Source organism: Triticum aestivum, chromosome 7A (assembly GCF_018294505.1).
Source record: "Triticum aestivum cultivar Chinese Spring chromosome 7A, IWGSC CS RefSeq v2.1, whole genome shotgun sequence".
Lineage (NCBI taxonomy): Eukaryota > Viridiplantae > Streptophyta > Magnoliopsida > Poales > Poaceae > Triticum > Triticum aestivum.
This window is the reverse complement of record NC_057812.1, coordinates 10,016,998-10,028,997: the sequence shown is the minus strand read 5'-3', so window position 1 is coordinate 10,028,997 and position 12,000 is coordinate 10,016,998. Positions and strand designations below refer to the sequence as shown.

The 12,000-nt window shown below is 44.6% G+C and overlaps 1 protein-coding gene across 1 annotated transcript; it reads left to right on the top strand.

The window, feature by feature from the left end:
• Positions 1 to 2,932: 2,932 nt before the first annotated feature.
• Positions 2,933 to 4,348, top strand: LOC123152764 (aspartic proteinase nepenthesin-1-like). Its single transcript, XM_044572227.1, has one exon. The coding sequence runs from the start codon at positions 2,933 to 2,935 to the stop codon at positions 4,346 to 4,348; it is 1,416 nt and encodes a 471-aa protein (XP_044428162.1).
• Positions 4,349 to 12,000: the final 7,652 nt, after the last annotated feature.

Genomic DNA, 12,000 nt, shown 5'->3' with positions numbered 1-12,000 from the left:
TGGATTACACCAAGAAAAATTACATACATTGTGAGAATCCGGTGCGAATACAACAAGCCGATGGATTATACTAGACTCACTATACTCATTTACCTAGCTCACTCCTTGCCAAACATCACATAACATTGCGTGCCGTGTGTTAACTTGTAATACGGATCCGCGTCCAAAATGAAGACGAATTGTGCTGTATTGATTAAGGTTCCACCATAAATAGCATTTAAAAATAGTAAACATGCAAAATAACATCATATTCAGACTCTACACATTTTTCTAATCAAATTCCACATATAACATGTTAAAATTTGAGTTACGGTTTAAAAGATATGGACATTTACATTTGTGCCCCTAACTCGAATCTACTACTCAGATATGCCCCTAATTTCGATGCATACTCAAATTTCCCCCTCTGTCGTTAGTTCCCCTTATAGAAATGCCCATTTGTTTCGTTTCCGTCTGACCAAAGCTCGTTGAGCGTTGGCCCGAAAGTGCACCCCCTCTTTTGCATTCAAGGTGACCAACAAAACAGTTGAAGACCCAGTGGGTTGTACATCATATTTTCTGATTGGGGCAGCAGGCAGCTGAAGATGTCAAATACACCAGACATCTTAATATGGACAGAGATAACGAGTGTTGTGGAGATCATGGCATCTGCCGTTGATAGGTTGCTTGGAGGACTGAAACTGCATCCTTAACCCGGTTGAATGGGGGTCGTTTTCACAGACTGAAACTTCGCTTTTATAGTCCGCGTTGGATCACAGCAGTTTGTAACAAGTGACCAACATCTGCAACAGTTTTATATCCATAAAGAGCTGGTCATTCATTGTCTGTCTGAACATTTGCCACAGCCAGCAGAGGATTGAATTCCAGGTAGTACCATGTATTTCCGAATAGAGGGAGAGGGATCCATACTAAACATGCTTGATGGTAAAGGTATGGCTTATTTTTAATATATGTGCATCGGTTGATATAACCGACGAAAACAAAAGTATGCATTTCCATATCAACTATGCCCACTGAGATAGTATTATCTGATTCATAATTTCAACTTTTTTATGCCTCTCTTTAGTTTGGCCCGTCCAGTCTTTTGTTTCCAGCTCCGTCACTGAGGGAGAGAGAAAGTAACTAATTTTGTTGCCTTCCTCTCGGAGATGAAGAGGCCAAACATTGAACGTCATGCATGCATGCATGCATGTGCATAGAGACACTTTCGTTGGTGCATGGACAGAGTAATGTCTTTCTCGAGAAAAGAAATGGATAGAGTAAAGTCAGAATAAAACCTCGTTCAGTACTCCTACGCACGTACAAGGCCATGGTACTCGTATGTACGGTCCTACCTACGCACGGAAGTTGCCTCGGTCGCTTTCCACAGCGAACTTTTGCTTTCAAGCATGGTTAATAATACAACCAGCATTGACTATAAAGAGTTGTCATGTCATCTCTACGGCTTTTGTACCATAATATTTTTCATTGGGGGAAACTTGTAAAGCCTAATAACTGACACATACAATGGTAATCTTTAAAAGGTCGTGCTATGCGTCCACCGGTGAATCTTTCTAAAGATCCGCCGGGTTGGGAGCCCTCGGATTGGCATAACCTTGTAGCTGAGCGTTGTCCTCACTTTTTGTAACAGAGGCCGTGTTGCAAGTTTCTTTTTGCAACATAAGTCTTGTTGCAAAAATATTTGCAATGAAGGCTGTCCTATAGATATTTTTTTAATATATGTCTTGTTGCATAATTTTGTTTGCAGCAGAGATCTTGTTGCAGAAAGTTTTGCTTCTCCCTTTTTTCTGCAACATAGGTGTTGTTGCGGAAATAACTTTTGCAACACAGGTGATGTTGCAGAAAAATTACAAGATGCAGATCGAATAGTGCGGTGCGTGAGCCACACATAGGATACACATCACGCGCTAGAGGCAACGGACACCCGTGCCGGATCAACCAGTTGTTCCCAAGCTTTTCCCATTTTCAAATATGTACTACTTACAATCTGACAAAGTGTCTTAAGCCTCGTACTGTAGCTAGCTACCTGCTTCTCTTCTTCCTCATCTTCTCTGTCCTCCAACTAAGTAAAGATATAAGAATACTATTTTAATCCTTTTAGTCTGCTTATGCCGCCTTATTGTATTTGCTCTTATATATATATATATTCTCGGTGTGCACATTTCAATGTCCACAAGCCGCAATGCATAGTTAATTTGGATACAGATGGTTTATTTTATTATGTTGGCTGGCTGTCAAGCATGCGTCACCAATGTTGTCATTGCCCAATGACATCGCTTCATTACCTGGTGTACACTCCCATGACAAAGAGTGTAGTCAAGATCCGGCCGGGTCGCAGAGTTTAAGATTGACCAAATCATATATATCACTGGTGTATCTCGTGGTTTGTACAAAATGTCCGCTTCCATTGAGAGGAGGAGACCCAAAGCTAAACCTCGGACCTGATATCTGATATTGGGGTACAGTGTCGCCGCACCAGAGATTAAAATCTAAATTTTGCCATATACATGTTTTGTAAGACAAATTATTATCCTTTATGTCCAGGGTAACGTAGGAAATGTGTTTGTGTTTACTGATAGCTAGCATAGCAAGGCGTCAATTTTGAAACTCCAAAGATCCAGTCTTCAGTGAGAGTACACTTGTGTCTCAAACAAAACACTTGCCATTGCCTTCCCAACCTGCAATTCTTTGGAGGATATGTTAATGCGAAGAAGATACCAATTACACCCAATATCTTAATATATCAGTCTTGCATAACGACGATATGAACAACGATGGTTTTTAGAACGACCGGCACGAGCTAGCAAACGCTGAGGTTTTTATACCCGGGCAATGTCCACTAGCTAGCTAGCCAGTATATTACATACTATAAATAGGTGTATCTAGTCAGTGTAAATACATACAGTGCAGAGTCGTCGGAGTGAGGGCAGCAATGGCTCCGACTCCATTTCTTCTTCTTCTTCTTCTCCTTCTTCCTCTGGCTCCTGCGCCTGTCTTGTCGGCCGCCATCGGACCGGTTACCAAGACCGGCAAATTCATCACCAAAGAGCTCCGTAGGAGTACGACAATCAACAAGCCCGTCAAGGATTACATGGGAGTGGGACTGAGGGCGCAGCAGGGCCAGCGCAAGGACGGCCAGCAGACGGGCAGCGCGGCGGCGGGCAGCTACAGCCCCTTTATCCTCGACCTCTCCGTCGGGACCTCGCCGCAGACCCTCCCCCTCATGATGGACATCACCAGCGACCTCGTCGGGATGCACTGCGATCCCTGCCCCTTGTGCCACGCCCTCTCGCCGCCGCCGCCGACGCCCACGTTCCTGCCCGAACGCTCCAAATCCTTCGCCGAGGTCGGCTGCGCCACCCAGACTTGCCAGCGCATGAGAGACCACGACTGCGCCGGACACGACCTCTGCAGGTACAAAATGAGCCATATGTCCGGCTTCCTCGCCACCGATACGTTCAGCTTCGGGAACATCACGGGACCGGGGCGTACAGACGTCCCGGGCGTGGTGTTTGGCTGCAACGTCAACATCACGTTGCCGGAGATCAGCGGCGTCTCCGGCTACGCCGGCTTCAGCAGGGGGCCCCTCTCCCTCGTGTCGCAGCTCAACATCTCCAGCTTCGCCTACTTCATCGCGCCCCCCGAGCACGACGCCGGCAAGAGCTTCGTCAGCTGGAGCTGGGGAGGCGCCGCCGACAATGCCACGGCAGTGCAGACCAGGACTACGGGAAGCAGCAGCAGCACGCCGCTGCTGGCGGCCACAAAAGCCCAAAACCCTTACTGGTACTACGTTAATCTCACCGGCGTGCAGGTCGACGGCAAGCTCCTGGCCGCCATCTCGGCTGAGACCTTTGACGTCCAGCGTTCCGGTGGGGTGTATCTCAGCACGAGTATTGCCGTCACCTTCCTCGTCGAGGACGCGTACAGGGTGCTGCGGCAGGAGCTGGTGAGCAGGATCCAGTCCGAGGGCGTGGCTACGGCGAACGTCTCCTCAGGCGACTGGGACCTGTGCTTCCTGACGGAGCACTTTGCGAACGCCAAGGTTCCAACGCTCGCACTTGTGTTCGACGGCGCTGACGCGGCGATGGAGCTCAACGTGGACAACTACTTCCAAAATTTCGGCGACGGGAGCACGTGCCTCACCATATTGCCGTCGCCGCACGGCTGGCCGGGCTCGGTCCTGGGCAGCCTGCTGCAGGCAGGCAGGACCATGGCCTACGAGATACACAGTGGTGGCGGCGGCGCGCTGACTTACGAGACGTTCAAGACGGCAGCGGGTGCCCCGGCGCCGGCGAAGCTGCCCCTCATGATAATGGCCACTCTTCTTCTATGGGCGATCCTTTATTAGCTATATTATTACTGCTTTATATAAATAAATTCTCTCTGTTGGGCTCCTGCATGTGTTCTACACTAGCCATAGGGCAACAGCAGGAGAAAGCGGTCAATCATATGTGGCTAATAATAATCTCTTCTTTAATTAAGATATCTATATTCTATACTATCTAGTATCTATCTATCTATCTATTTTGAGTGAGGCGTTTTGGAGCTTCGCCTCCACGGAGGCCGGAATTTTTGAAAAAAAAAATCGAAATTCGAAATTTTCGGAAAAATCTGAACAAAATGTGCAAGCAAATAAGGATGTGATGTGTATGTGTGTAAAATTTCATGATGAAATACCTTAGAATGCCATCTCTAAGTATATGTGTATTTTGTTTCAATTTTTTAAACGTGGAAATTTGAATTTTGATCATTTGGAATTCGGTCTCCATGGAGGCCGAGCTCCATCGGTCATTTTCGTCTATCTTCTCTATCTATCTATCTAATATATCACTTCAACTAAATGCAAGTCGCCTGATTTCTCATTTTGGGTCAATCAAATTTTAGCCTTTCAATTTTTTTTCCAAGATACGTGCTGTTTTTTGTGGGTTGGTGCTTTTTTTTTGCGGGTCTTTTGTGGGTAGGTGCTGCTGTGTTGAATTTGACTTGTCACTATTTGTGGTCAATCAAATTTTTTTCCCTGCTCCTTTTTTTTTTGAGGGGTAATTGCAACTTTATTGAATTAAAAGTGGTCTGGGACCTCGTCCGCTACAATATGTAAAATGCAATCCGGAGGAAAATTAAGAAAATAAACGAAGTCTTGTTGCTAACACCCTCCTTAGCTAAACCATGCGCCGCTCTATTCGCCTTGCGACGGACCCAAGTGACTTTGTGCTCCTGCCTCGTCCTCAGCAGCTCCTTCGTCTCCTCGACAATTACTCTCGCTCTCTCTCTCTCTCTCTCTCTCTCTCTCTCTCTCTCTCTCTCTCTCTCTCTCTCTCTCTCTCTTCTTTGCTTAAGATATCTATTCTATTGTATCTATCTATCACTTAGGCTAAACGCGAGTCGCCTGATTCTCATTTTGGGTCAGTCAAATTGTTGGCCCTTCATTATTATTTTTCCAAGATACATGCTGTTTTTTGTGGGTTTGTGCTGTTGTGTTGAATTTCACTTGTCACTATTTGTGCTCAGTCATGTTTTCTCCTAACGGGTTGTTTTCTGCCATATTTTGTGCTCAGTCATGTTTGCTTTGGGTCTTGAGTAGCACACGTACAAACCATATCATTGATCCGATTCATATGCAACGTGCACGAATGGAATAGACGGAGGCGCGTAACATGTGTCCTTGTGTGTTGTGTGTGCTCGCTCGCCTGTGCGCCCGTGCTTGTTCACACATGTCTATGCCCACACATGTATATGCCCGTGTGTGTGTTTATTTACGTGTCGGTCATATTTTTACATGAGAGAGATATAAAAGCAACGACATTAATATTAAATGCATTTCATTTTTATATTCAAGAGGCAAAATTATTTCCAACATTCGGTTTTCGTATTTTTAACTTATTGAACAGAGAAATTTCCAGTCAATTTTTCTACTATGGTCAGTTTTTGTTTTTGTTCGGTCTCTTTCACCGCTCTTATTACGTGTTTGTTAAGTTTTGTCTGTGTGTGTTTGCGCGCGCGAGATGATTAATCTCTCACGCTTGTTATCTTTTTGTCTGTTTTGCTATTCGATAGTCACCTGGATTTTCTCACATTAGCTTTGTTTTAAAACACCTATATTTTTAATTATACTCATAACAATTACAAGTACACAGATTTGGATCTAAGATCCAAGAAAATACAAAATGACTCCTATGACTAAGAATTACAATAAAATCTCTTGAAAACAGCTTCTTCGGGTATCAATCTTTGTTAAAGAAATACTCCAAAGACTACAATAAAGAGGCTCAATTGGACTGGAGTAACGATGTTGTCACTATATCACCCGCACGAACATTATCAGTAATGGTGTTTGAAAGCACCTTTAGTCGCCCATTCAAAAAGATGGGAAGCCTTGATAGCTGAACATACTTGGGCCCGGGATGATCCCCTAGAAGTGCAGACCGTCGGATCACAATATCTTCACCATGATGTCGATGAAGGATTTCAACTCCAAAGAATCAAACCAACAAAAAGAACTTGACACACCAACGTAAACTCACCAGATCCAAATAATCGGATCTGTGAGCACAGAAAATTCTAATCTCATGGCAACATCAAGAAAAATGAGAGTAATTTTTTTCTCCTAAAATACGATGATCACTAGATGATGACAAAGAATGTAGAACTCTTCAAGATGTGATGCCCCCCTCACCTCATAGCGCCAAGATGGCAGCAGGAGGCGATGGGACAAAAAATACCTGGCGGCGGCCCTTATTGAAACTATACGTAAGATGTCAGATTTTTGAATTTGGGTCAGTCGAATCTTTGTGCATCCCCTCTCCTCCTTCTCCAACCTATATATACTAGGGGATTTTGCTCTATTGAATATGTAAGTTTTGGAGCCTCCTCTAGTTCTAGTTCCAGTTGGTCCTAGTTGACTAATTAGAGCTAGGCTAATCCTCTTATCCTCATATTTAGAAGCCCAGTATGGTTCTAATCTCCTCCCTCTTGTTCTTTGGCGTCAATTATTTATGGACGGGAAGCGCCGCCGGATCGTGAAGGTTGTACGCTTAAAACCAAGTAGAGAGGCCATGCTTTCGGTCTTCGGTTCGAGGGACTGCTTGTGGGCAGGTACGAGGGATCGTTCATTGACGGCTTGCGGGACTCCAAGTACGATCTACACCGACATGTTCTTCCTCCGCTGCAACTCGTGGACGGTAACGATCATCCCAACCCGTTATGCATCTTCATATTAATCTTGGGTGATCGTAGGTGCGAATTTTTTTGTTTTCTACTACGTTTCCCAACAATACCTGGTCATAAGAATGATGGTCGTCGAACCAATTGGTGGTTTCCCACATTTGCCAGTGGAAGACAATCCTTTTGTTGTCTATAATTCTTTTCCAAAACACTATATCAACCTTAGCAAAAGAATTTTGCCCATTCGGACACCTCGATACACTAGCAGTGCAAAGGAAAATGGTAACGTCACTTCCAGGAGAGCTTGAATTAGCTTGTGTTGTTTCATATACATAGGCCGCTGTACTAGAGTAAACAAATTCATGAGAAAATAGTGGTGCAGGCTGTCCCAAAGTAAACCAACTCTTTCATTTTGTATAGGAGATATGATATTTCAAGCTGTATCCCAATACCAGGCCCAGTTCTTTTGCCAGATTCTCCCAGAATCCGACTCCTACCCAGATTCTCCCAGAATCTTTGAGCCCGATTTGTTTTACAACCCTATCTAGTTAGGGTCTAATTAGGTAGGATTGTAAAACAAAAGGGGGTCAAAGATTCTAGGAGAAGCTAGAGAGGGACAGATTCTAGGAGAATCCTGCAAAAGAACTGGGCCATGGTTCGCTCCGAACCTCACAGTCAATTCCACCTTGTGAGCTCACAAGCATGTCTTTATAAGAAAAAAGACTTGCTCCATTCACAATATTGACCCTCGATGGAGTGGACTGCACCAACTCCATGCCATCAGCAACAATTTTGTATGAGGAATGTTGACTAACCTCATCTGGACATGAATAAAGACCATATCGCTGCTAAAAATTATCATTGTCAAAATCCTCCTAGTCTGAAACTAGCTTTGCAGATACCTTCTCATCAATTTTTCCATCTGATTGTCCATCATACTTCCTAGTCCTGGATCCCAAGGCAACCCTGAATTGACAAGTAGATAATCTCTGATCAGAGAAGTAATACCCATTTCTTTTGCTTGCCCTTTCGTGATCTCGATGTTGCCGTTGACGAGGAACAATGCGATCACAGCCCAGGGGGTCACAGTCATTGCCGGGGTTAACGCAGAGGGAACCGACACCAATGTAGGCACACTCCAAAGGGTCAGGCATGCCACCATGGGGTCATCCTTATCGGTGTCGTGGTCGAGTCCAAGCTCATGAGCGACGTTGTCGACAAGCGTGGATGAAGGTAGTGTTGTGGACGAGGTGAGCGCCGACTCCTCGGGCGCGTCACAGCTTGGACACCCTGTCAAACAGGTGGTGGGCGTTTTAGCGGCATCGTTGGTGTTGTCGACTTCAAACACCTCGTCAATCACACTGAGCTCCAGGACGGCGTTGCGGGTGGTTGCGAATGGAGTTGGTGCTGTAGGTGCGGCGAGCTTGGACAGAGTCGCACTGATGGCGCCCATGGATGCCTCGAGTTGGAGGTCGTAGGCGGATGTAGCGGGCGCCTCGTCATGGCACACGACCGCGGCCAATGCTACAGCCCACTCCGCATAGTGAATGTCGCCGTAGAAGTAAGAGGGCTCCATCCCGTCGTCATCCAGCATGGTAATGGTGGTGTAGACCGGCGGGACGAGGTCGACGGCAAGGATGCAGCAGCCATCGTAGATAGCATGGCCATCCAGGGCATCTCGAGTTCGGGCCACCCTCCATTGAGACCGGAACTCGACATACGCCTCCACCCCATACATCCCGTCCACCACCCGCTGGTACGCGCAGGCAGATCACATATCCATCACCGGAGCGACTAAACAACTGGTGAACCGACTACACGGTGATCGCCTGACGAACGTCTCTGATCCGGGCGTGAAGAATGCCCTCGAGGCAGGCGGGTTTGTGGCTTGGCATCGGCTCTGATGCCAATTGCGAAGAACTCTCTACGAATTCTACTCAATCACCATGAATCAGAGTACAAGCTTGCATTGCAAGAGGAGGAACCAGAGGAAGGGAGGAGACAAGAGGAGGAAGATGAGCTACAGGGAGAGAGGAACTCGCACCCGCCGAAGCCCATCCGCCCAAGCCGGCTTCCGCGTAGATCCCTCCCCTGGTATTTGTACTCTCTTGTGTCTTGTGGCTTTGGGCTGGGCTAGATACTGGTTGGAGTCCCAGGTAGCTGACATAATTTTGAGGGCAGGATGGTCTTTTCTTCAAAGTACTTAGTTAACTCTGGTAAGTTTTTTTTTTTTAAGAGAAGAGAACTCCGGGAAGTGGTCTGTGTACGATATGAGGGGCTAGTAGAGGGAAGAAGTCAACGTTTTGCACCTGAGCGCTCACCTGGGCCGGCCCATTTTGTGGGTACACGCCGCTTTCAACGGCGAGAAAAATCACAAGATAAAAAATGAGGGCGATGGGTATCGAAACAGAGAATTTCAGTTTATGTGCATGCTGTGCTAACCACTAGGACTGTCAATCTGCTGTGTCACACTTCTAGCGCAAATCATTAATTAAGAAACTAAAGGTGGCGGCAAAATTTTAAACATCACAACAGTCAACCACGTCATTGGACACTATACTAAGTGGAATTTGGTGTCCAAAAAGGTAGCCCCGCTATATGAACCATAAGCCACGAAATTATTTCAAAAAAATCGGACCTCATTTTCTTATTGGAAAAAGTAAATATTTTTAGAAACTCGGTCATTTAAAAATTTGTGATAATTTCAAAAGAACTAGAAGATTTTGTGAGAACGTGAACGTTTTTTGGGAATCATAAAAGGAACAAAACTGAAAACAATAACATTTTTTGGAATAGGGAACAAATCTTTGTGAAATGCGAACATTTTCAAATTTGTGATTTAAAAAACTATAACATTTTGTTTGAAACACGAGACTCTCAAACATTTGTTTTACAAAGGAAAAAACATTGAAAAGGAGAACATTTGTTGAAACAAGTAACTAAACTGAAAACACGAACAATTTTCAAAATTATGATGAATCGTTTCAAAGTGTGAACATTTTTTTAAAATCCCCAACATTTATTGAATTTGCGAACAACTATCGAAATCAAGAATATTTTTTGTGCTTGGGAACAAATTTTCTAACCTCATCGTCTTGATTACACTGCTTGCCATCCGACTACGACCGCTTTGTGATATTTAAAAGCAGGAAATGTATAAGGGTCAACCACGAAAATTTTCCAGCAGTTGGGCATGCGCAACGTTGTCCCCCATGCAAAATATGAACAAATTCGAACAACAAACGCACATTACGTCACGTCTGGCCTGTGTTTTATAGTTTTTCATTGAAAAAACCATAGAAAAGGCATATAATGTCTGAGACCAACGAAACTTGGCATGCGAGATGTCCAAGATAATGCCAATGTGTGAGAAAAAATTGGATGCCTTCGGAGGAGGTGGAGAGTTGCACTTTCAGCCTACCCGAACGCACCAGGCTGTACACGGTATGTTCGGTTGCAAGCATGGAATGACACCAATTTTTGCCAGCAGTTGGGCATGCCCAAGGTTCTCCCCCGCACAAAGTTTGAACGAATTTGGATACCGAATGCATGTTGCGTCACGTCCGGCCTACATTTTAGGGTTTTTCCACCGGGAAACCCCTAGAAAAAGCATAGAATGTCTGAAACTAACAAAACATGGCATGCATGCTATCCATGGTAATGCCAATGTGAGGAAAAAATTTGGTGCGTTCGGAGGAGCTGAAAAAATGGTTCAAGACTTGCCCTTCCAGCGTACCCAAACGTACAAGGTTTGTACAAGGTGTGTTTGGTTGCAAGCATGATATGACACCAAATTTTGTCAGCGGGTTGGGCATGCCCAAGTTTGTCCGTCATGAAAAAATTGAACGAATTCGGACACCGAACAAACATTGCGTCTCGTCCGGCCTGTGTTTTAGAGTTTTTTCACAGGAAAAACCTAGAAAAAGCATAGAATGTCATAAACCAACAAAACTTGGCGTGCATGCTGGCGATGGTGATGCCAAGATGTGGAAACAATTTGGGTGCGTCCGAAGGAGGTGAAAAGAAAGTGGTTCCAGACTTGCCCTTCCGGTCTACCCGGACGTACCAGATTATACACACTGTGTTCAGTTGCAACCATGAAATGACACCAAATTTTGCCAGCGGTTGGGCATGCCCAAGCCCCCCCCCCCCCCCCGCACGCAAAATTTGAATGAACTCAGATACCGAACGCACGTTGTGTCACGTCCGACTAGTGTTTAGGATTTTTCCGATGGGAAAACCTAGAAAATGCATGAAATGTCGAAGACCAACGAAACTTGGCATGCATGCTGGGCATGGTGATGCCAAGGTGTGGAAATAAATTGGGTGCATTTGGAGGAGGTAAAAAAAAAGGGGGTTCGAAACATGCCCTTGTAGACGATGTGTTTGGTTACAAGCATGAAACTGAAAAAGTTCCATGTGCTCATGACTTTTTTCTAAGAAAATCACAAATTTGAAATAAAATCGTAGACTGAAAAAAGTTCATGAATTTGAAATAAAATTGCAGACTCGGAAAAAATCATGAATTTGAAAAAAGTCATGATTTTGGGAAAAGTTCATTAAAAAACAAATCATAAATATTAAAAAGTTAAAAGAATTTTAAAAAGTTCTGTGAATTAAGAAAAAAAATAAAAATAGAAAGAAATAAGGAACATGAAAAATAAATAAAAAACAAAGAACAAGGGCTAAACTGAAGAAAATCAGGTGGGAAACACATGCTTTTTTTATTAGCGTTAAATTCGGATAAGAAGTAGGAAAGAAGTTCAGTGTCAAGACAATTGAAGTATCCCAGTGGTTAGCGGCCGCACTAATAGAGGATGACAGTCTCTGTTCGAATTC

Bases quoted from the DNA above. Each gene is read 5' to 3' on its own strand.
- LOC123152764 (XM_044572227.1), top strand. From the start codon at position 2,933: ATGGCTCCGACTCCATTTCTTCTTCTTCTTCTTCTCCTTCTTCCTCTG.